Below are 25,391 nucleotides of genomic sequence, written 5' to 3'. Positions count from 1 at the left end.
GGCTCTGCTGTGAACAGTAATCAAGAGGCCATAATGACAACATGATTTATTGGTTGTTAGTATTTACAGTCAAGCCAAATCAGTTATGGTTACAGTACATCGTGTAAATGTCTTTAATTTTACTGTATAGAGTTTAAAATAGAACAAAACAAGTTGTTTTAATGTCTTAATCTTTTAAATTGGTGAGCCAAGAGATACTGTAAAACTTGATGAAACAAGAAAAAGTTGTGATTACTTAAAATTGCAGAGGTTACCAGTAGAGCAGTGCTTCTTAAAGTGTGGTCGCTGAACCAGCAGCATCAAACTCCCTTGGGATGTTGTCAGAAATGAAAATTCTTGGACCCCACCCCAGACCCTTTAATCAGAAACTCATGGGTGGGTCCCAGCAATCTGAGTTCTAACAAGCTGATCAGGTAATTCTGATGCAGCTAACATTTGAGAACCAGTGCAGCAGAGGAGCTGAGAGTAACGATTTGCCTGTCAAAATTAGGAAGGTGGATGGTGGGAGGGGGCCTTCATATAGGTGAGTTCAATTCTTGTCTATCATGGAAGGAATTCAGTGAGATAATGTCTAAATCTGATAAATCAAGAAGTAGTAGTATCAGTATATTTTCTAGAGATATGGAAATAATCATCAAAAGAAACATAAACGGACATGGGTAAGAGTGGTTCCTCTTGAGAGGAGGACTCAATATATGGAGGTGTGTGGCAGGAGGTTATTATTTTAACCATGTGATTTCTTTGGTTGAAATTAAAATGAAAGAAAAATATTGTCCTTAGATTGAGAAGATTGTCCAGGAGCCTGAGAAAAATTCTGGGAGAATGATCCTTGCTTTACTCCTTTTCCTGATTATGGCAAAAAAAAAAGAAAATAGTAATAATTTAATGATCTTTCTCCATGTGTCTTCCAGATGTTGGCTTAATTTAAGGGAAAGATTCTGAGAGCTAGGCCCACTCTAGGAAGCAGAGCTGATTTTTAACTTGTATGTATGTGACAGGTCCACAAAGAGCATCTAACCTCTTTCCTAGGAAGGAATAAACTCATTGAAACTCTTCATTTTGCCGGGTAACTTTAGGATTTAAGTGCCTTAGTCTCTTCAACTAAAAGGCACTAAAAGCCCATGTTGGTACATAGTTGCGCAAATTCTGGCGATCTTTTAGAGTCAGGGTCTGTCCTCATTGATGGTCTAGTTCAGGTGGAATAGCTGCACAGTGTATATAACATGGAGTCAGTGACTAGAGCATGTTTTTTTTAATTTATTTTTATTTCTTATTTTTTATACATCTTTATTGGAGTATAATTTCTTCACAATGCTGTGTTAGTTTCTGTTGTACAACAAAGTAAATCAGCCATATGCATACGTATATCCCCATATCCCCTCCCTCTTGAGCCTCCCTCCCACTTTCCCTATCCCACCCCTCTAGGTCGTCACAAAGCAAAGAGCTGATCTCCCTGTGCTATGCTGCTGCTTCCCACTAGCTATCTCTTTTACATATGGTAGTGTATATATGTCCATGCTACTCTCACTTTGCCCCAGCTTTCCCCTCCCACCCCATGTCCTCAAGTCCATTCTCTGTGTCTACGTCTTTATTTCTGCCCTGCCACTAGATTCATCAGTACCTTTTTTTTTTTTTTTTTTTAGATTCCATACATATGCGTTAGCATATGGTATTTGTTTTTCTTTTTCTGACTTACTTCACTCTGTATGTCAGACTCTGGGTCCACCCACCTCACTACAAATAACTCAGTTTCATTTCTTTTTATGGCTGAGTAATATTCCATTGTATATATGTGCCACGTCTTCTTTATCCATTCATCTGTCCATGGACATTTAGGTTGCTTCCATGTCCTGGCTATTGTAAATAGTGCTGCAATAAACATTGTGGTATATGCTCTCTTTGAATTATGGTTTTCTCAGGGTATATGCCCAGTAGTGAGATTGCTGGGTCATATGGTAGTTCTATTTTTAGTTTTGTAAGGAACCTCCATACTGTTCTCCATGGTTGTTGTATCAATTTACATTCCCACCAACAGTGCAGGAGGGTTCCCTTTTCACCACACCCTTTCCAGCATTTATTGTTTCTAGATTTTTTGATAGTGGCCATTCTTACTGGTGTGAAATGATACCTCATTGAAGCTTTGATTTGTATTTCTCTAATAACTAGTGATGTTGAGCATCTTTTCATGTGCTTCTTGGCCATCTGTATGTCTTCTTTGGTGAAAGGTCTGTTTAGGTCTTCTGCCCGTTTTTTAATTGGGTTGTTTGTTTTTTTGATATTGAGCTCCATGAGCTGTTTGTGTATTTTGGAGATTAATCCTTTGTCAGTTGTTTCGTTGGCAAATATTTTCTCCCATTCTGAGGGTTGTCTTTTCGTCTTGTTTATGGTTTCCTTTGCTGTGCAAAAGCTTTTAAGTTTAATTAGGTCCCATTTGTTTATTTTTGTTTTTATTTTCATTACTCTAAGAGGTGGGTCAAAAAAGATCTTGCTGAGATTTATGTCAGAGAGTGTTCAGCCTATGTTTTCCTCTAAGAGTTTTATAGTATCTGGCCTTACATTTAGGTCTTAATCGATTTGGGGTTTATTTTTATGTATGGAGTTAGGTAGTGTTCTAATTTCATTCTTTTACATGTAGCTGTCCAGTTTTCCCAGCACCACTTATTGAAGAGGCTGTCTTTTCTCCATTGTATGTTCTTGCCTCCTTTGTTGTAAATTAGATGATCATATGTGCATGGGTTTGTCTCTGGGCTTTCTATCCTGTTCCATTCATCTATATTTCTGTTATTGTGCCAGTACCATAGTGGCTTGATTACTGTAGCTTTGTAGTATAGTCTGAAGTCAGGGAGCCTGATTCCTCCAGCTCCGTTTTTCTTTCATAAGATTGCTTTGGCTATTCAGGCGCTTATGTGTTTCCATACGAATTGTAAAAATTTTTTGTCCTAATTCTGTGAAGAATGCCATTGGTAGTTTGATAGGGATTGCATTGAATCTGTAGATTGCTTTGGGTAGTATAATCATTTTCACAATATTTCTTCTTCCAATCCAAGAACATGGTATATTTCTCCATCTGTTTATGTCATCTTTGATTTCTTTCATCAGTGTTTTATAGTTTTCTGAATACAAGTCTTTCGCCTCCTTAGGTAGATTTATTCCTAGGTATTCTTTTTGTTGTGATGGTAAATGGGATCATTTCCTTAATTTTTCTTTCTGATTTTTCATTGTTAGTATATAGGAATGCCAGAGATTTCTGTGTATTAATTTTGTATTCTGCAACCTTATCAAATTCATTGATTAGTTCTAGTAGTTTTCTGGTGGCATCTTTAGGATTTTTGTGTATAGCATCATGTCATCTGCAGTGACAGTTTTACTTCTTCTTTTCCAATTTGTATTCCTTTTATTTCTTTTTCTTCTCTGATTGCCATGACTAGGACTTCCAGAACTATGTTGAATAAGAGTGGTGAGAGTGGACATCCTTGTCTTGTTCCTGATCTTAGAGGAAATGCTTTCACTTTTTCACCATTGAGAATGATGTTTGCTGTGGGTTTGTCATGTATAAACTTTATTATGTTGAGGTAGGTTCCCTCTATGCCCATTTTCTGGAGAGTATTTATCATAAATGGGTGTTGAATTTTGTCAAAAGCTTTTTCTGCATCTATTGAGATGATCTTATGGTTTTTATTCCTTAATTTGTTAATAGTGTGTATCACGTTGATTGATTTGCATATATTGAAGAATCCTTGCGTCCCTGGGATAAATCCCACTTGATCATGGTGTATGATCCTTTTAACATGTTGTTGGACTCTGTTTGCTAGTATTTTGTTGCGGATTTTTGCATCTATGTTCATCAGTGAATATTGGTCTGTAATTTTCTTTTTTGTGATATCTTTTTCTGGTTTTTGTATCGGGGTGATGGTGGCTTTGTAGAATGAATTTGGGAGTGTTCCTCCCTCTGCAAATTTTTGGAAGAGTTTGAGAAGCATCGTTGTTAGGTCTTCTCTACATGTTTTATAGAATTCACCTGTGAAGCCATCTGGTCCTGGGCTTTTGTTTGTTGGAAGATTTTTAATTACAGTTTCACTTTCATTACTTGTGATAGGTCTGTTTATATTTTCTAATTCTTCCTGGTTGAGTCTTGGAAAATTGTACCTTTCCAAGAATTTGTACATTTCTTCATGGTTGTCCATTTTATTGGCATATAGTTGTTTGTAGTAGTCTCTTGTAATCCTTTGTATTTCTGCAGGGTCAGTTGTGATTTCTCCTTTTTCATTTCTAATTTTATTGATTTGCGTCCTCTCACTTCTTTTCTTGATGAGTCTGGCTAAGGGTTAGAGCATGTTAAGTACAGGCTTACTGATGGATCCAAGGCTTTTGGCAGAGAGTGGGAGTGAGTGACGCAGGCAGGAGGCCAAGTCTTCCCTCTGCTGGATGAAGAGCAACCTTGGGAGAAAATGGGTTTCAGGGTGGGTGCCAGGCTGTATGTGTGAATAGTGGGGTTGCCACCGTTGCTGAGGACCTGTTGGGATTCTGGGCACTTGGAGAATATTGGAGCTCTAATGCTACAGCCTCTGTAGAACATACAGACTGATGAATGCACGTTTCACCTTAAAAATTTAAGGAAAGCAGAGACCTGCCTCTCTTGCCTCAAGATATATTTGGTACAGATATAACAACAACAAAGTGTTTTATCCATTAGCCAGAAGAGTAATTTAAAAGGACTATAAATCTAAGAGCAATTCAGCTAATTGAATGTCTGCTACACGTAAGATGTGGATAAAAAGATAAATGAAACATTGCTGCCTTAGTAGACTTAGAGACTGTACAGGAATAACTTATACAGAGCAGAAAGTGAGATTCAGACTAGTGTGTGTGAATTTCACTCCAGAGACCTCTTCCAGCTGAGGATAAGGAGATGCTCTCTGGAGAAGGGAGAATTGGCTGGAGCCTCATGGAAGAAGTAGGATTTGTATACTTGGGGCTGGAGGGCTTTGACCAACAGAGAAGGAGGGAGTGATGGATGCTAATGGTCTTCCATGTGGCTGAACATCTAGTGAGGAGAAGGAGAGGGGCCATTAGGGCTAGAGGTACAGTCAGACAGTCTAAGGCCACTTGTTCACTGACCAGGGAGTTGGACTTGATTGAACTGGTAGGGGACAGGAGACCATCACATCTTCTTGAGGTGGTCTGCCTGGACTGGGGGGCCAGTTAGCAGCCCCAGGAAGGTCTTGCAGGTCAGTTCATGAAGGTTCTGTCTGATACACTCAGAGAGTTGACTCATCATCAGTTCCTAGTGGGTCTCAGCTGCTGAAAGAGTATGGAATGAAATGAAACAGTCCTGGAAAGCTCTGGCTGGCCTGTGTGCTGGGAAAGCAGGAAGGGCTGTCATTGGGGCCCTAATGTTTCTCCTACAGGTGAGCATACCAATGGCTATGACAGAGGCCCTGGCTTCAAACCCTATACACAGAGTAGAGCTTTGGAAATAACTGCTTTCAGGCTTCCTCAGGAGGCCCCCAAAGAGACCTGGCTGGGGCTGGACTTCCCAGCCACCCACTGTGGTAGACAGAATGGCCCCCAAAGATGTCCACACCCTCATTCCTGGAACCTGTGAATATAATGCATCACATGGCAAAGGGAAGGACTTTGCAGTTGTAACTAAGGTTATGGGCTTTACACTAGGGAGAGTTTCCTGGATTATCCAGATGGGCCCAATCTTTCTCCAGCTGGAGGCAGAAGGAAGGAGGAAGAATAGGAGGTCAGAGAGATGCAGGAGAGGAAGGAGTCAGAGAGATCTGAAGCTTGAGAAGGACTTGACCTGCCATTGCTGGCTTTGAAGACGGTGATGCAACTAGACAAGGAATGCAGACAACCTTGAGGAGCTGAGAGAGCCTCCCTGGTGAGTGTCAGCATGGAAATGGGGACCTCAGTCCTACAACCACAGGGCAGTAAATTCCGCAAACAACCTGAGTATGCCTGGAAGCGCATTTTCCCCCAGAGCCTCCAGATAAGGGCCCAGACCAGGTACCACCTTGATTTTTGCTGTTGACCCCCAATGCTTAGCACTGCCTGGCTCATAGAGGATGCTCAGTAAACCTATCTCAGTGGAAAGGGCCCTTCTGAAAGAGCACAAGGCTAGGTCCTCCTGCAGACATTGGACGTCGTATCAGAATTTCTTCACTGCAGATTCAGCAAAGCTGTATAATTGAAAGAAATGTGCTCCATGAACTCTCTAAGAATTCCTACCAGGCAGGAGAGCAAGGTGTGTGATTTAGGACAACTTACCTATTCCACAGTACATTTGTGCACGTGTGAGTCTATTTTTTCGAAGACCAAGATGGAGGAGACACAGCTGGTGAGAGGAAAGGCACTGGCTATGTTGAGAATACTCACTTTGTCATCTTTCAAGGGAAAGGTGAACTGTTTTACTCTAATATTAACGTTTTACTATGTTGAAGCCATAAACTCTGAACCTCCATTGTGCTGGAAACCATCACCATCTGGACCTCCCACCCCAGCCCCTCAATGCCTGGGTGTGTGGGATGCCAGCCCCGTGCCCACAGACTCAGTGTTTGTTCAGCCTGGACATTAGGTAATGCTTTCCTGGCTGAGGTGCACAGCCAGCTTAAAATTCTATTATTTACAGCTCTAAGGTTTATTTTCATTATCATATGTAAAGTCTCTGCAGAAGGATGGAAAGCTGAGGGGTTGGCAGGGAGGAGAGAGCAGAGTAACTCCAGACATCAGAGCCGGACAGGTCTCAGAGACCATCCAACCTGCGGGTTCCAGAGCACACACCTGGATTCAAGGGAGCAGGTTGGTGCAGTGGAGGAGAAGGGGTGTTAGAGGAGGAGGTGTCCACCCCCCTCCCTATTTCAGCCTGTAAAAGTCCTACTTTTACAGGCATTAGCTGTTTGGCATCAGCCTCCGGCTAATCTTCTCAGAAAGGGCACCATGGTGAAACACCTGTGAAAACCATCCACTTTCAAGTACAAGTGAGGAAAACAAGTACGTAGTTCAACATTACTGACCACGGAAGTCTGGCTGTATCTGTTTCTCAGGCTTCCCGTCAAGGTTAATCCAAAGAGCAAAGGAGAGGTTACACCTACTATCAAAGGCTGGGCTGTACTTGTAGTCACCTGTTGAATTTTTACAATTTCTTCTTCAGTGTTATACTTTATCTTTGCAATTTTTTTTTAGCATGAGATTCTTTATTTTTATTTTGGCCCCGCTATGCGGCTTGCGAGATCTTAGTTCTCTAACCAGGGATTGAACCCAGGCCACGGCAGTGAAAGTGCCAAGTCCTAACCACTGGACCACTAGGGAAATCCCGCAGCATGCGATTCTTTATTTCTTTTTATTTATATTCAAAGAAGATTTAGGGCTTCCCTGGTGGCGCAGTGGTTGAGAGTCCGCCTGCTGATGCAGGGGACACGGCTTCGTGCCCCACTCTGGGAGGATCCCACATGCCGCAGAGCGGCTGGGCCCATGAGCCATGGCCGCTGAGCCTGTGCGTCCGGAGCCTGTGCTCTGCAACGGGGGAGGCCACAGCAGTGAGAGACCCGCGTACCGAAAAAAAAAAAAAAGAAGGTTTAATACCTATCCTTATCAAACTCTTCCAAAACAAATCGGAAGAGAAGGGAACACATCCCAACTCATTTTACGAGGCCAGCATTACCCTAATCCCAAACCAGACAAGAACAACACCCCAAAAAAAATTATAGGCCAATATCGCTGATGAACATAGATGCAAAAATCCTTAACAAAAGATTAGCAAACTGAATTACAACCATTATCTTTGCAGTTTTCTGGAAAGAATGTGTTCTGGTCCTCCAAAACTCTTTTCAGAAGAAAACAGTGGTTTTCCTCCAAATCTTCAGCCTGTTGGATCTTCTTCTACATTGTCCTGCTTTATTAAAAACCTCCCGCACAAGCACGTGGAGTGTGTGTATGTGTAAACAAGCGAGGGTGCACATCCAGTGGATAGTCTCTAGCTGGGGAAGAAATCTTAGCTTCTCTCTTGGTATCTTCTGAGATGATTCAGGAAGTCAAAGGCCAGGCTCTTGCTACTTGAAATACTACCTGGAGCCCATTCACATGATCTTCTTGCAGACAGGGGAGGAGAGGTCCCCCTGGCGTCCTCTCCGGTTTGAAGCCATCTTTCTCACTCCTAGTTGCCTGACTGCGTCTGACTCAGCAGCTTTTAGAAGCATGGCTAGGGACTTCCCTGGTGCTCCAGTGGTTAAGGCTTTGTGCTCCCCAATGCAGGGGGTCCGGTTTCCATCCCTGGTCAGGGAACTAGATCCCACGTGCCGCAACTAAAGGAGCCCGCATGCCACAACTAAAGATCCCGCATGCTGCAACTAAGTCCCAGCGCAGCCAAATTTTAAAAAAAAAAGAAGCATGGCTAGAATACTCTTCCTTTTCTCTGACAGCACCAGATCCTTTTTTTGAACTTGTTAGTTCTGTTTTCTGCCTCTTGTGACTAACAGCAACCTTTTCTTAAAAAGATAAAAGAACACAAAAGATTCCAGGGTAAAAATCAAGGCAAAGAAACTCTGGCCCTTTAAAAAAAAAAGAAGAAATGAAAGAAATTCTGGGGCTTCCCTGGTGGCGCAGTGGTTAAGAATCCACCTGCCAATGCAGGGGACACGGGTTCGAGCCCTGGTCTGGGAAGATCCCACATGCCGCGGAGCAACTAAGCCTGTGTGCCACAACTACTCAGCTTGCGCTCTAGAGCCCGTGAGCCACAGCTACTGAGCCGGTGCGCCACAACTACTGAAGCCCTCACTCCTAAAGCCCGTGCTCCACAATAAGAGAAGCCACTGCAATGAGAAGGCTGTGCATCGCAACGGAAGAGTAGCTCCCACTTGACGCAACTAGAGAAAGCCCACACGCAGCAACGAAGACTCAACACAGCCGAAAATAAATAAATAAATTTATAAGAAAAAAGAAAAAAAGAAGGAAATTCTGGTCCTGGAAGGCAGGAGATCCCTAGAGGAGAGTTGATGGCTGAGGTTGTTGTAGAGGGACTTTAAATATGGCCTGCAAAAAGCCACCAAGTCTCAGGCAGACCTGGAAAGGACACTGGGAGGGTCCAGAGGCCAGGTGTAGGCCCGTGTGGGCAGGACCTCCCTGAGCAGTTCCTCCTCCCACTCACTTCTTCATGGGGATTGAACTAGATCTTCAGAATGTTGCCTTCAGGCAGTGGGGGCTGTTCTCCGAACCACAGGGCCATGGAGTAAACCAAGTGATACCCAAAAGACAGAAGCATTTATCACTTCCAGTTTTTCCATGGGGGACATGAAGCAAAATCAGTACCACGTTTGTTGTTTAAAGGGAAACCAACTGGACTCCTCCCATGATTTCAAAATCTGAAAGGACAATTTATACAGACCCTGAGATAGAAGGAATTTCTCAGCTTTAATTTTACAAAGTATTTGTCTTTCATTTATTCTTGTGGACGTGCTATTCTTTAGAAAGCAAGTCTGTCTGCATGACCTGATTTTATTTTATTTATTTTATTTATTATTTTTGTCTGCGTTGGGTCTTCGTTGCTGTGTGCAGGCTTTCTCTAGTTGCAGTGAGTGGGGCTACTCTTTGTTGCGGTGCGCGGGCTTCTCATTGCGGTGGCTTCTCTTGTTGCGGAGCACGGGCTCTAGGCATGCGGGCTTCAGTAGTTGTGGCGCACGGGCTTAGCTGCTCCGCGGCATGTGGGATCTTCCCGGACCAGGGCTCGAACCCAAATCCCCTGCATTGGCAGGCGGATTCTTAACCACTGCGCCAGCAGGGAAGCCCGTGACCTGATTTTAAATACCAAGCTATGAGACTCTTCCTTCATTTGGGTATAAGACTCAATAGAGCTGAAATTCCTGGGACCACCCAGGAATGAGGTCTTTAATGTGCCACATTAAGGACAATTTTGCATTCTGGAAAAAGCATTAAAATGGAATCGGGAAGGAGAAACCTCTTACACTCAGGTCATGGCATTTACACACACATACACACAAATGTTTAATACTATGCTAGGTGCTGGGGGCTGCAGGCATGAATTACCTATGGCTGGGGCCTCTGGGAACTTATGTGGGACGATGGGAGGAACAGCAGTTCAGAAATGTCCCTCCTGTTGTCCAGGCAGAGACCTTCTGCAAAGTCAGATTGCCCATCAGGAAATGTCTCGCTCATTTTAGCTTACAAACAGCCTTGGGCTGGGATTTGAAAAGCATTAATTCCCACCCAATCCAATTGTCCTATTTTCTCAGGTGTCAGCATGGGACCGGTTTGCCATGGCAACCCTATAAACAGTGTCTATCCTACATCAATGATTTATATATTTTTAAAGCTAATATCACCAACTTCAAGAAACTGAGCCTCCTCTGAACGTGACAGCTGGAATAGACTAAGAATCCTACTTCCTGCTAGATCAGTGCAGATTTTTCCACTGTAGATTTGGGTGGGAGAAAATCGGCCCTCCAAGGCCTGAGCACCTGGGCAACTGCTTTTCTGAAGTCAGCCTTGGCCAGGGCAGCCATTGAGCTATCACACGCACCCAAGGTTGTTCTGGCCTTGGTGGCCACAGCTTTGTGAGAAAAACACAGCCAACTCCAGCCTTTGTGCTCTGGTTCAGAGCAAAATTTAAATTGAACTGAATTCATTGTCTTCTACCCTCCCCCCAACCCCCCTGGCCTAAAGGGAATGAGGAAACAAGTATCCAAATATTCTAGAACAGGAATGGGCAAACTACAGTCTGCTGGCCAAATCTAGCCTGCTGCCTGTTTTTATAAATAAAGTTTTACTGAGACACAACCGTGGCCATTCCTTTACATATGTCTGCTTTTGCTCTAGCAACAGAGCTGAGCAGTTGTAGCTGAGACCATCTGGCCCTCAAGGCTGAAAATATTTACTGTCTGGCCCTTTACAGAAAAATCTGCCAACCTTACTCTAAAACAAGTAGAGTAAGGATTGGAGGAGAAGCTGGAGAAAGGATTTCAAAAAGAAAAGTGTATTCTCCAGGGAAAGCTGAGATGAAGACTAGGGTGAGGAAGGAGCCAGCATGGAAATCTAGTCCATGAGGCTGGGGAGGCCACTGGGTGTCCAGACTGCAAAGCCCAAGGCAGGAAACAGTCGTCTCCTGAGAGAAGGAGTTTAATCTCCTGTAGACAGAGAGGAATCAGAGATGATGTCTTCTTTTTTTTTTTCTCTTTTTTTAGTTTCTTTATTTATTTTTGGCTGCATTGGATCTTCTTTGCTGCGCGCGGGCTTTCTCTAGATGCAGCGAGCGGGGGCTACTCTTCGTTGCGGTGCGTGGGCTTCTCATTGTGGTGGCTTCTCTTGTTGCGGAGCACGGGCTCTAGGACGTGCAGGCTTTAGTAGTTGTGGCGCACGGGCTTAGTTGCTCCGTGGCATGTGGGATCTTCCCGGACCAGGGCTTGAACCGGTGTCCCCTGCATTGGCAGGCAAATTCTTAACCACTGTGCCACCAGGGACGTCCTCAGAGATGATGTCTTCTTAGCTCTGTTTCCATTTTCCAGAATGGCTGCTTCCAGGTTAAAAAAAAAAAAATTGACAGGGATTTTCCAATCAGAGGTCGAGGCTGGAAGGAGGTGGGAGAGACTGCTTCCAAGCTGGGTTGAGATTTGCCTGATTTAGGCAGCCAGGCCTGTGTTTGCCCAGAGGGTTAGGGAGACGTGGAGAAGCAGGCAGAGGAGAAGTTGGAAAATTGGTAGTTTGGCCCATTGGCTTCAGGGAGAACCTGTACTCTTTCCACTTTGTACAGGAGAGATATTTTTTACTTGCTCCTGGAAACTATGCTGTCAGCTAGCATTCTGAGGCTTCAGACTGCCCCCGCTTCTGCCCCAGAGAGATGTTTTTCAGTTCCTCAGGAAACAAAACTGTCACTTGCCCCAGAGAGACGAATCCAGGTCCCAAGCGCAGGATCTCTGAGTTTCAACTTCAGTCTCCAAGGTGGATGACACAGGTCTCTTGATTCCTTGCTGTCTTGATATTTTACCTATAAGACAACTTCATTCCCAGCCTGGGGAGGGTCTTGCCTAAGCCAAGGCTTTACCAGGGCTTGGAATGCACAGCCACTTTTGTTCACACCATTACCCAAGTTAGGGGAGGCCATTAGGTTGAGGAATATTCCGGTAATCTATTTCTGTAAAATAAACTATCCCAAAATGTAGTGGCCTAAAATAACAGCAGTCATTCATTTTGCTCATGAATTTGAAATTTGGCAGGGCCTGGTCAGAGCTGCTCATCTCTGCTCCACATCATGGCAGCTTGGTGGGGCTGGGGGACCCATTTCCATGGTGGCTGACTTCCGTGGCCTCGAGTTGATGCTGCCGGTTAGTTTCTCTCCACGTGGGCCTCTCCATGGCTTCCTTGTAGGGTAGTAGCTATAGTCCAGGAGCTAATGCCCCAAGAGAACTCAGAGGAACCTCTAGTACTTTTGATGACTAGGCTTGGAAATTACAAAGCACCACTTCTCTGCAGCCACAAATCCACCCAGATTCAAAGGGTAAAGTATTGACACCATTCTCTGTGGGAGGAATCTCAGAGTCACATTGTAAAGAGTGCAATGGGAGACATCGTGCATTGGTTTTCAGAAAGTACAGTCGTCTACAGAGAGAGAGATTCATTTTGATTCTCTCTCCATGGTCTTGTACTGCACTGTCCACTAGGGAATCTTCATGGAGCTCACTCTTACCTCACTCTTACATACCATCATTGTCATTCACATTTGCTGGTGTAGACAGTGATGCCTAAAACAAGAACAGCGTAATAGCCACAAACTCCCACTCCCAGCTAAATGCTAATGTGGATTAACAAGATTGTCACTAATGCTGTTATTTTCATTTTGTAAATGTGGAAATTGAGTCCTGGACTGATTTCTAAGCTTGTGCTTTATCTTCTCACTATAGTTTGTGCTTAATTTTAGCTGGTCAGTGTAAGCACTCAACTAATATGTATGTGAGTGTGTGTGTGTGTGTGTGTGTGTATGTATACACCCAGTTTTTGTGTGTGAGAGTGTGTATGTCAGACTCAGTGCTTGCCTTTGTTGGAAGGAAATTCAGCAGCACTGGAGGACTTAACAGCTAGAGAAGTTAGTTTCAGGGACAGGAAATAGCAGAGTACAAGGGAAAGTCAGACGAAGGACAGAGCTTGTAGCTGAGCAACAGTTCTTTGCTGGGGGGGCTACAGCTTTGGTGTTGATGAGCAGTGTATTCTCATTGGCCCATGTTCCAACGGTCACCCCATCTCTCAGAGCATGTGGGGTCCGCCAGTGTGGCAGCTTCTACATGCTGGGGTCTGAGGGAAGGCACAGGGGTGAACAAGACCGATACAGTCCTGGAGCATCATTTTAGCAGGGGAGACAAACGGGAAACACGTAACGATAAAATTAATTAGTTACAATCGAGATGAGCAGTAGAAGGAAAAGTACATGAACTACAAGAACTTATGGCAGAGCCCAAGCTTATCAGGGGCTCAGGGATGTGCTTTTGATTTGCTCATTGAAGGATGAGAGGACACATACCAGGTGAACCCGGTGGAGGCATTTGGGCTCAGCATGTGGGGAGGCCCTGAGGTGGGAAGTTATACGGCCAGGCTGAGGGGTGGCTGGCACAGGAGAGCCAGGGAGATGGAGCTGAGGAGGGCAGACACCTCACTTTTTCAGATTGTGTGCCACGGGATGGCTGTAGGTCCCTTCCTCCTTGTCAGTTCTCACCTGCTCCCCACCCCACCGCACCCCACCTCCAAAGGCTGGAAGTCAGACTGTCTCTTGCCTGTAAAATGGGAGAAACACTTGTAAAGAGAAGCCTGTCACCAGGGGCAGAGCTGGGTTTAGTGAAGCCTAAAGCTTATATGATTTGGGAGGAGAGCTTCTCTTGGGGAAAATCAAGTAACATCATGAGTAGAAAGTGAGGTGCAAGGCCCCGGTGGGAGCGTGTCAGTGAAGGCCCTTCAGCCTGAAGTTTCATCAGCTTGGTGGTAAAGTCATCTTTGGTGTTTCTCCTCATTTCTAACCTCGGAAAGCTGCCTTTTCCCACCTGAGATATTCATGCAGACCTCACATCCACTTATTCCTGTTTTCTCCTTGACTGAGATGGCAGATAAATCACAAATGCCCCCTATTAAAATCTCCTGGAAATTTGGCTCTCTCTTTGCCCCCAGTGTTGTCTAAAAGAACATGGGAATGTCCTTTTTTTGCTCAAGACTTTCATGAGTTTTTCCCCCACACTCACGGCAGGGAATGTTGTCTGGGACATATTATTCTTTTGGAAATGTGACACAGGAATATGAATTTCCATAAGCAAAGTTACTCTGCCTGGTTGGGTCTAGATTGTTCGTTGGCCAGCACGTTTGCTGGAGTCCACATGGATGCTCAGAGAAGCTGCCTGGACTTGTCTTGTGGGAGTAGGATGAATCACCTGGAACTATGTTCTCTGTATGTGTTAGAGGGGGACCCAGAAATATGAGTAGTGATGACAGAGAAGTTGAATAGTGAATAAATGACAACTGAAAAACGGCCACAGGCTCTTCTCTCCAAAATCCCACCAAAGTGATCAAAGGCATCTAACTAGTGAAGAGTCTCTGTCCGTGTGGACTCAGGAAGCCTGCTGTTCACGGATTAGAGACATCAGAGAGATTGAGACCAGAGGAAAGGACAGACAAGCCCGCCGGGTACCACAGAGAGAAGAAAACTGTAACTCCTCCCCAGAGCCGCTCCTGATTCCTGGCTGCCCTCCACAGGTAGGCTCAGCTCAGGCACACGCTGCAAGCCCCCTGGAAAGAGGTCGGGTGTGGCATAGTGAGCTTTAGGCCCCAGCACTGGGTGGAGGCCCTGGAGGCCCAGGAGGCCCAGCCTTGGTTAGAGAAAGGACACTCCATCCTGATAGCTACCGGCTGCCCTGCCGAGACAGGATCCCTTCAGTTGGCTGTGGTGCCCTTGGCCTCAGAGCCTAATTGCCTTTGACTTTCCCCTTTGGAATTAAAAATTATAGTATGAACCCCTCGTTCAGGCAGAACCCACATCAAATACAGATTTTCTGCCTCGCCACGACAGCAGAGGGAAATGACCAGACTGTAACCTAAGAGTTCTTGACTCACATGGGTTATTATTCATTCCGATCTGAGAGCATTTAAAGATCATCTCAAAGATGGGAAGAACACCTACCGTGTACCTTTCTTGAAACAACTACTTGAAGAAGCACTTGAGCAGCCTAAGAGACGAATCAGACAAGGGGTGCCCTCTGTGGTCAAGGCCACCCCTGACTTGGGTTTCCTTGTTAACTGCTGAGGACCCCTCGCCCTGCGGGATCTGGCTCCATGGGGGTGGGGGACTTACCCGAATTGTAATAGGGGCGGGGCAGCTGCGTGGCCTTTACCGCGAGACCCTCAACGCGAGATCCGGGGCGCAGTGGTTAGACGTCCCACTCCGCCGGGTCAGCAGGGAAGCGGTCATCGCGGCGGAGAGTGTGGAGACAGATGGGTCACGGCCTTCTCCCCGGGGCCCTCCAGGCCTTTCGGCCTCCACCGGCGGGTGAGCTGGGGGCCCGGGGACAGGCCGAGGGCCCCTTGTCACTGGGCTCCGGCCTTGAGGCAGCGGCGAACCTCTCCCCCATGCCCACCTCCGCGACCTAATGGCGGCGACAGCCACCCTGGGTCGCAGTCGGCGGGACCTGGCCCCCAGTTGGGCGGCCTAAGGAGCCTGAGGGCCGGCTGGGTCCTGGGCGCCTGGGGACCTGGCCCTGAGGGCGCCGCCAGCCTCTTAACGAGGACCTTGGAGGGCGAAAGTTGAGCCTTGGGACCTTGCCCCTTCTTGTCATAACAGAGACTAACATTTGTTTGGTGGACGTTTACAGGAATATGTGACCCGACCTCAGGAACAAAGGATCTGACACCAAGAAGATTCCAACAATGAACCCCGCCCCTCCCTCACCTTTCCTGTAAAAGGGCTTTGCTGAAAGCTTTCAGGGAGTTTAGGGTTTTTACGGCATGAGACGCTGACTCCTTGCAGGGCCCTGCAGTAAACCTTTGTCTGCTCCAAACTCCGACTTTTTGGTATTGTTTGGCCTCGCTGTGCCTCAAGCACACGGGAAGAATTCCCACTGATTTGGAAGGAAGTGGTTAGCTGTTATTTACTCCTTTGCCACTAACCCTGTTTTGCTTTTCCTCTTGTGTCTCCCTCACAGACCGTGTTTGAAAGGAATTGCCGATCTGAGGACTGTGCCGCCGACCTGCAGCTTCAGGGTCACCTGTTACTCTCCAGGTGAGTCAGTGCCCCCTTCTTGACTTTGTTCTGGGAAACTGTTTGTCCTGACTTCAGGCCCAAAGTCTGCATGTGCAGATTTCCCCACCGAAGAGGGTAAATAGAGGTGGGTTTAAAATGAAAAGTTGCAGTTTAAGAAAGTGTATATTATACTGTAATTTTAACAACAGGTATTATTTGGGGGGATAGTTTGGTTTTTGTTTTGTTTGTAGTCTCACATATCTCACAATTAGAGTTTTGTATTTCTAATTTCCCTGAGTATTGGTGATGTGTATGTGTTGGGGGGTGTATTTTATTTTTAATGTAATGTTTTTTAAAATTTATTTATTTTATTTTATTTTCGGCTGCGTTGGGTCTTCGTTGCTGCGTGCGGGCTTTCTCTAGTTGTGGCGAGCGGGGGCTACTCTTCCTTGTGGTGCGTGGGCTTCTCATTGCGGTGGCTTTTCTTGTTGCCGAGCATGGGCTCTAGGCACGTGGGCTTCAGTAGTTGTGGCACATGGGCTCAGTAGCTGTGGCTCACGGGCTCTAGAGCGCAGGCTCAGTAGTTGTGGCTCACGGGCTTAGTTGCTCCGTGGCACGTGGGATCTTCGCGGACCAGGGCTCAAACCCGTGTCCCCTGCATTGGCAGGAGGATTCTTAACCATTGAGCCACCAGGGTAGCCCTGAGGGGTGTATTTTAGGTTTACTCATTGTATTAAGTTGAGCCATGTGAAATTGCCAATATTTAACTGTTTGGAACAACCCCTATGATTCAGTTTATTATTATATAAAGGAATACGGGAACTACTATAAAGGTTCTTTTTATTTTTTTCCCCACACTTAAAGTGTTGTGCTTTAACAACAAGTAATGGTTCTGTGGCAGGAGCAGGTGGAGGAGAGGGGCGGCTGTCCTGATCCAGGGAACAGACAGCCAGTCTCCTGGAGCAGGGCTTCCTCCTACAGAACGTGAACCCTCAGCTAAAGGTGAACCTTCCGTAAAGGCCTTCTGTTCTTCTCTCTGCCAACCCTTTATTTCAGACTTCTTGAAGGTGCTGGTCCTGAGTCATTTAACCACGTTTCAGGGAATGGGTTCCTTTCGAGACAATTCCTTCTGAGAGATTGTTTCAGCCTCCATGCTATTTATTACCATTTCTCAAAAACAGTCATCAGTGTTGATAGGTATCCTCTAAAATGCCATATTGTGTGTCTTAACTGTGAGAGTTAAGTTTGGGTGGAATGAAAGAAATATCCCATCACGAACCAGTAACTACACTAGGACGTCTTTACTTCTGTTGATAAATAACCTGTTATTCATCAAAGGAAAGTAATAGTAAGAATTCTTTTTTCTTTAATATCTGTATTGGAGTATAATTGCTTTACAATGGTGTGTTAGTTTCTGCTGTATAACAAAGTGAATCAGCTATATGTATACATATATCCCCATATCCCATAAGATTCTTTTTCTTTTGTTTACATTTATCGGGGGAAAGGTGACGTAACCGCCCCCCATCCGCCCCTCCACATACACACAGATACTCTTCCAAACCTCTTAAATATTAATTAGCATTACTTTTACTTAGGACTTAGTGTAGTAGATTAAAGTAGCACGTGTTGTGCCAAGCTTAGAAAAGTATTTCAAACTGATAAGTGGGTATTCGAATTGTTTTAACATTAGTCAGAAGGTCCTCCTGGGATTATGAGAGAAACCAATTCTAAAGAAGGTTCATAAGTTATCAGATCATGACTTTTAGTTTTAGAAAGGTCTTCCAAAAAGTGTTTTAGGGGAAAAGTAACATGAAACAAAAATATGTGGATTTGTTTTATCTTGAGGCAGACTGTAAATGGTGGAAACTTATTTTGGATTGTAGAAAACTTCATGTGTTGGGAAAATGTTCACTTGCTCTAAGGTTAAATATTAGAAGAGTCCTGATGTTCTTGCTGCCCATTAGTGGACGGTCAAATCCATCTGTATTGCATTGTGCTCTTCATATGTTAAAATATAAAACCCGAGGCTCATGGTCAGTAAGGCATCTTTTCCCTAAAGCTGCCTCCACTGCCTTACCCTGGCCTTTCAGGACTGTTGGTCGGAGCCAGGTCTGTTCTCTGGGCCCAGTAATCAATAATATGGGAACAACTGGTGTGGTGGCCAGGCCCCAGACTCCGGTATGTATCAGCTAGCTAGAACCACAAGAAAATGCTGTATAACAAACTAGCCAAAACTCAGTGGCTTAAACCGGCAATCGTTTATTCTCCGGGAACTGCAGGTCAGCTGAGAGTTGGCTGGTCCAGGCTGGGTTCAACTGGATCTTGGTTGACTTGCTTATGCATCTGGGGTTCAACAGAGGGTAGGTGGTTCTCAACTAGGCTCAGGTAACCCAGTTCAGCTCTGCTTCATGTGTCTTTCACAGTCCTGCTGGAACCAGTGTCCTAGCCTAGGTGTATTCTTCTCATAGCATGGCACCGGTGCAAGAGGGCAAGCAGAAACACGCGATAACTCTCAAGGCCTAGGTTCAGAGCTGGTGCATTCTTACTTCAGCTTTATTCCACTGGTCACAGCAAGTCATATAACCAGTCTCAAAGTCAAGGGACTGGGAACTATTGTTCTGTGCCCTTTTAGCGAGGAGAACTGCAGTCATACAGCGAAGGAGGCAAATTTAGGGAGGGGTGAAAATTGGAACCATAATGCAATCTATTATACCACATAAAGAACAGGGTCTCTGTGTCGCTTTCCTGGTGCCTTATAATTTTCAGGACTATTTCAGCCTTTCTTGCAATTCCATCTTCCTACAACTCAGACATGAGACCTAGAGATTGCGGGAGGAGATTTTCCAAATCTCCGAAGTAACGTCCTTGGACCAAAGCTCTGAGCATCTCCCTAGGATGAGTTATTTCCCAGGAGGCCCCTTGGTCTCTCAAAATAGCCTTTTGGCTGAATCCACCATTAAACAAACCTTCATTATACTCTTGGGCCCATAAATGTCCCCAAGGGAGCCATCAGAGAAACATTAACTGGTAATTGGCTAAGTAGAGATACAAAACCAAGCCCAGGGTTTACATTACTTTGAATTTCCCCAGATCTTTGCACTGAGCCAGGCACACAGAGAGAGAAGGCACAGTCAGTAAACTGCTCATGGAAGCCAAGATCTGAATTTGGTTGACAAAGGAAGGCTTGGTAGCTTGAACCAGGAGTGAGCTGTTTTGGTTATTGTGTAACTTTCTTGATTCCTTACTGCCAGGGATGGGATGTACATTTCTTTATTGTTCAAGTCAGGGAAGAAATGTGGGCCCCGCTCTCCCAGGATGCCTGGTGTGGTGGGAGAGGACAGCTGGGTGCTGTCAGTGCCTGGTCAGTGCTGGAAGAGAGGTAGATGGGTCATCATGGGGCCCTGGAACAGCTTCCAAGAGGAGGAATTAAAGGCAATGCGTCCAGACATTCGGGGCAGAGGGAAAATGTGAGCAGAGGCACAGAGGCATGGAGGGCAGGATACCCATGCAGATCTGCAGGCATCTGGAGTGAAGGAGTCGGTCCGGAGGTATTTTTGCCATGAGCTTCTCTGCTGTAAACATCTTTGCCACAAGACTCTTTGCTGCAGGCATTTTCACCATGTAACTAATTGGCTATAAGGCAATTCTCCTGTAAAAGATAAAAAATAAAAGAGCATCATTAAACAGGACATAATGGAACATGAAAAATGAATAACGAAGATTAAAAGACTTTATTGCAAAATACAAAATATTTGAATACATTTAAAATGTGATTTGTTTTCCCGTTCAGCATCGCACTTTTTCTTTTTTGCTAAGATTTCTTCCTCCATTAAGAGAGGGATCAGTTTCCAAATACTGAGATGCACATTTGTAACTGAGCTTTGTGTTGTGAAAGCCTCTACACTGTTGTGTGTTCCTGACATCTTGTCACATGTTCATTGATAGATGTTCCAAAGTTCATGGGAAATGTGTGTTCAACTCTCCACCTTCAAATATCTGAAGGATTTGCAAACTGCTATGTTATTATTTTCTAGTAGAATATGCAATCTGGCTTTACCCTCTCTTATTTCATACTTCCAGTAAGTTTTATCACCATGTTTACAATCAAGTCGACACATGTAGCTGTTATCATCCAGTGCTTTAAGACTGCCTGTCTCCTTGTCACCGTGTAGAGTGTTATGAGTGCCTAGATTTATGTAGTATAAATCAACCAGTTCTTTTAACTTTTATGGCAAAATTGCCTTATGGTCAATTAGTTATGTGGCAAAAATATTTGCTGCAAAAATGCTTGTGGCAAAGATGTTTATGGCCAAAATACTGAACACAGGCCAGGATAACACAGTAAGAGATGAGAGAGAGAGAGAGAGAGAGAGAGAGAGAGAGAAACACTATATTGTGACACACCTATGAGTTTGGGTTTCATCCTGAAGCCAGTGGAGGTATAGCAGGATTGTAGCATGAATGGATTTTACCTAATAAAATTGCAGGTAGGCACACTGAAGGGGTAGGGAGAGAGGAGTGGGGGTGGGGATTGAGATTTAGATGGTGTGGGTCATTGGGTTCTGTATTCCACTGAGTGAAAGTACGGTCCAGCTTGAGTTTTGAGTCAGTTACTCTCTCTAGCATCTCAGTTCCTGCATCCCTGGCTCAGGTCCATGGAGTGGCCGCCGTTGGTCTCAGTGCAGGAGCACCTTGGGTAGGGTTGGGCTTATGAGAGATATTGTGTTGATCTCCACCGTGGTGCCTCCCCAAGGGCTTCAAAAGGACAATTTGGACAGAATTTTTGCCTTTCGTGCTGTCTTTAGAGCCTAGCTCTCCTGTTGGCTGTCATCCACTGTACTATAAGGTTGAAGCCAAGGGGTAACAGAGAAAAGTCCCTCCGACAACAGGGTAGACAGCACAGTACAAGGTGTTGTGGTGGGAAGCAGCCAGAGTACCCATAGACTGAGGATTCTTTGTCTTGAGAAAACAGAGGGAAAGATATCTGGGAGTGATTGGGTCACCTCAAGTGGCCAGGGATCAAGCCAGGAAATGCTGTCTGTGACTGGGACTCACAGATGTTTTTATTTTTCTCTCCAGAGAGCATGAATTCTGGCAGGCCTGTTGTCTCTTAAAACAACCAACTCTGCAATTAAAAGTCTACAGTCTTTAATGGTCTTGAGCCTCGTTCCAAAACACACCATTTCCAAAATGTCCAGGAATAGGGATGAAGCTGTTTAGTTTCTTTAAACAGGACTGAAAATTCCATTTGTAAAATGATGTGACTATGTTTTGTTTCATCTGTCTGACTACTCACAGTACCTAAGAATATATCACATGTGATTAAGATAAAGAAAAGAGAAATAAACACTATGGCAGTTAAGTTAAAAAAATTTTTTCTTTGATGCATCCTACAGGAGACCAGTGGAAATTTCAGTGCCTTCTGGCTAGCCAACTCCAATAATGAAAGAACACTTAAGGGAGGTAAAAAGGCACAGTAAGAATATATATGAAGTGGGAAGAACCATCTAGTGGCCACATATAATGGTCTTCTGGTTGTAGCCTTAGTAAGGCTATTTTTGTGGTGTGGGTGGGGGATCAAGTGCATTTCCTAAAACACTTGGCTGGGAGATGGGTGGCTCCATCCATGAAAAACCAGCCTTCAAGAGGAGGATCACTATACCCAGAGCGCCATTTAGAGTTTGAAACAAATTGTTCACCTTCCTAAAAATGGTACAGTGACCAAAATCATCAACTGCATAGCATAGGGTAGAAGTAAAGTTGTCTTCTTTTATGAAGGGGAAGAGACCCCTGTTTATTGAGTTTCCATCATGTACTAGGTACCCTGTACTAGGACTATAGGTGCTAGAGTCCACTGTAGTGTCTGCACAACTGCACAGCCTCGGGCAAGTTGCTTCACACCTCTGTGCCTCTGTTTCCTCTTCTGTAAAATGGGAGAAATAATAGCAACACATTATTAAAGTTGTTTCGAGTACTTAACGAATTAAAACATATTTAAGTACTTCCAAAAGCTTGGCTTATAGTAAGCACTCAGTAGATGAGAGCTAGCATTATTATTTCATTTAATCTGGTCAGTGACACTAAGAAGTAAGTATTATTACACTCTTTATAGTGTGGAGGACGCAGAGGCTTAGGGAGACAGGTGACTTGCTCAAGGGCTCATGGTGGTTGGGGCTGGGGGTGGGGATTAAAGCTGGGAGTGTCCAGTTCTGCATCCTGCTCTCTTCCAGTACACTGGCTTCAGTTGCTGAGGCTGGCTCTGGACCAGAAGGACCAAGGCTGGGGAGCTGGGGGAAAAGTCCTCCTCTGTGTGAAAAGCCCCACAGAAAGGAGGTGGATGGGTAGAAAAAAATCCATCCTCAAAGATGCCTCCCATCCATCCCCAGTCATGCTTCCCCTGTACTGTCTGACATGTGAGGTGCTGTTCAAAAGCTTTTTTCACTGGAGACCACAGACACCAGTCCTGCTGGGCCAAAATGGTGGTCCAAGCATCGAGTCAGGATATTCTTAATACATGTAGGCTGGATTTTTTTCTCCTTGGAGGGCCTCAGATTTGACCGTGAGCTTGTGGCTGGTATGTCAGCAGTTTCCTCAAATGTAATATCATCACTATTATTATTATTATTTTATGAAGGAAGATGAGTGGGAGCTGATCAGAATCTTGGAAAACTTTTGCCCTTACCAGAATATTAACCATGTGATTCATTATTTATTTTTTTTCCTCCACTGTCTTTCTAAAATCTGGGACAAAAAAGTGCAGAAGTTTGTTGATCGGGAGCAGCTGGCTTTTGTAGTGGCTGTTTCTGGAATCTCTGGAAATAGGAATGGTTTTTTTCAAAGGTATGTTCTTGAAAGAAAGGTGAAATGCTCCAATGAATAGAACCTTTTGAATGAGAGTAGGATTCCTCATCCTCACTCTCCTCTCTCCCTTGCTCTGATGGGGGTTCCCTAGGGAGGCAGTAGGTGTCTCCCCCACATTTCAGGACCACATCAAGGATGAATGGGTGTGTGCGTGGTCCTTCTGTTGGAGTTACCTAGGCGGAGGGCGAGATGTAACCCCCTGGGAAGGTGACCAACAGAGTAAGGCAAACAAAGAGCCATTCACACACTGGAAGAGGTATTGAAGAGTGCACTACTTTTCCAGAATACTTCTACTCAACTGACAAGAAGTGATACACTGCTGGTGTATTCATTTATATGGCAAATATCGATGGAGCACTTGTCATGGATGTACTAGGCTTGGTGAAGACAAATAGGGAGAAACTACTGCACACGATGCTCTTGGTCTAGAAGGGGAAACACACATGAAAACAGTAATTATAATTCACTGTGGTCACTATAATCATGGGAACATGAGGGAGTTCCCCAGAAGCACAAGGGAAGAGGCCCCCCCTGTCTGAGTTTGAGTCCTCTCCAAAGCATACCTTGAGACAAGGATTTGAGAGTAAATTTGAGAGTGCAGGGAACAAAGGTAGAGGAGTAAAGAAGTTTACAGGGAAGCCTGCCAATAGGGTGCACCATACACCTGTGTATCAGTTAGTTATTGCTATGTAACAAATCACCCCAAACTTCATGCCTCAGAAAACCCACCATTTATTCAGCTCCAGATTCTGTGGCTCATCTGTTTGGGTCTTCTGGTCTCCTGGACTCCTTCATGGACCTGCAGCCAACTTCACGTTGGCTAGGTGTCTCTGTTTGGGGGTCCAAAATCTATAACACAGTGCACAAGGCCTCATGAGACCTGTTATAAACTGGTCTGTTTTCACTTTTTGCCACATTCTGTTAGCCAAAGCAAAGTCACAGGGCCAGCCAGATTCAAGGGATGGGGAAATAAACTGTGCTTACCGCTGGGAGGAGCTATGTGTCATAAGACAAAGGATGTGAATAGAGAAAGGCTACCAATCAGCCCATCGTACCCCGCTGCTGCAGGGGATTCTGGATCTTCATCCTGCAGGGAAACACTAGGGAACGGTGGGAAGCACACAGCTTAAAATTATTGCCTCTGAGGGGTGAAGGGGCTGGTGTGCTTGTACACCAGCTATGGAGAGTCATTGGTTGAGCACTACTCTGGGTTTGGGTGTGCCCTTCCAGCCTGTGACAGACAGCAGCCGGGTCTGGTTCTGAAGAAAGGTCCTCAGCTACAGAGATTCAGACACTGGCAGCTGGAAGTCAGCAAGATCATTTGAAACAGTCTGAGGCGGGTGGCAAGGGCGTGGACGACGTCTTCTACACCCACTTTCTCAAAGAATCTCAGTTGATGCATTCATTCTGGAATTTCCAGCAGAAGTGTCATGCTACCTTTTGACACCCAGGCTTCTTTCCACTAACTTGTGGGGAATGCTTTCTTTCCGCATTTCCAAACCCCTAACATTCTCCATTACTGTGGTAACTTGATTTCCTCTTGCATGTGTCTGCAACTTACTCTGTTTCCCCTTCTCTCCCGAGCGGCACTGGGTATCACCCACCTGCTGAAGGGCATTTGGCTGTAGTGAAAACCCATGAGCCAGGTACAGGGCTGGGAGCTTTGTTCCTGTTTTCCTGAGGATAGCAGCAATGGCAGGTGAGGGAAGTGTCCACGGCACATCTCAGGCAGAGAGGATCAGGCCTCTGCCCACTCCATCATCCCAGGAGGGACCTGGGTGGAGCTGGGCCAAGCAGCTGTGCTGCTTTGCAGCCCTGGCTCCAGCCCAGCCCCAGGAGGAGCACAGACAGCGACTCCACTGTCCTACACAGTAACTCAGGCGGGGTGGAAAGAAGCCCAGCTCGAAGCTTCTTCATGGTTGGTGGTTCTCATGGATAGCATAGCATTTCAGATGCAGAACAAGAAGCTGATAGGCAGGGATTTGAGTCACTTTTCTGAGGTCAGAAAGAAAGCTCAGTAGCAGTGGCAGGAAAGAAAACCTGCTGGGAGGTTCCTGAGGCCAAGTCCAGTGTTCTAGCCATTAGACCTGTGGCCTCTGTCTTTAAATAGCCTGTTTCTTGCTCCCACTCTGACGCGCTGCTAACTAGTTGGAATGACTTTGGGGAATACCTTCCTATCTCTAGGAGGATCTGATTTGTAGTTTTCTAAAGGGTGGACCAGCCTTGGTGTGAGGCCCTACCACACATGAGCAGCAGAGATCCATCCCAATGAATATTGGGTATCAGGGACAGCCCGCCCCCT

The 25,391-nt window shown here is 45.2% G+C and overlaps 1 protein-coding gene across 2 annotated transcripts in view; it reads left to right on the top strand.

The window, feature by feature from the left end:
- The window catches only part of ITGA9 (integrin subunit alpha 9), a 353,501-nt gene that overhangs the window by 178,110 nt on the left and 150,000 nt on the right, over positions 1 to 25,391 (top strand). For both annotated transcript variants that reach the window (XM_082848454.1, XM_082848455.1), the window contains exon 17: positions 16,188 to 16,264. In XM_082848454.1, the coding sequence (XP_082704580.1) occupies positions 16,188 to 16,264 (77 nt within the window). The remainder of the gene's footprint in view (positions 1 to 16,187; positions 16,265 to 25,391) is intronic.

The sequence above is a fragment of the Leucopleurus acutus genome, assembly GCF_964270905.1.
Source record: "Leucopleurus acutus genome assembly, chromosome: 10".
NCBI lineage: Eukaryota > Metazoa > Chordata > Mammalia > Artiodactyla > Delphinidae > Leucopleurus > Leucopleurus acutus.
The sequence above is the reverse complement of the archived record's forward strand: the minus strand, read 5'-3'. Positions and strand labels throughout refer to the sequence as shown.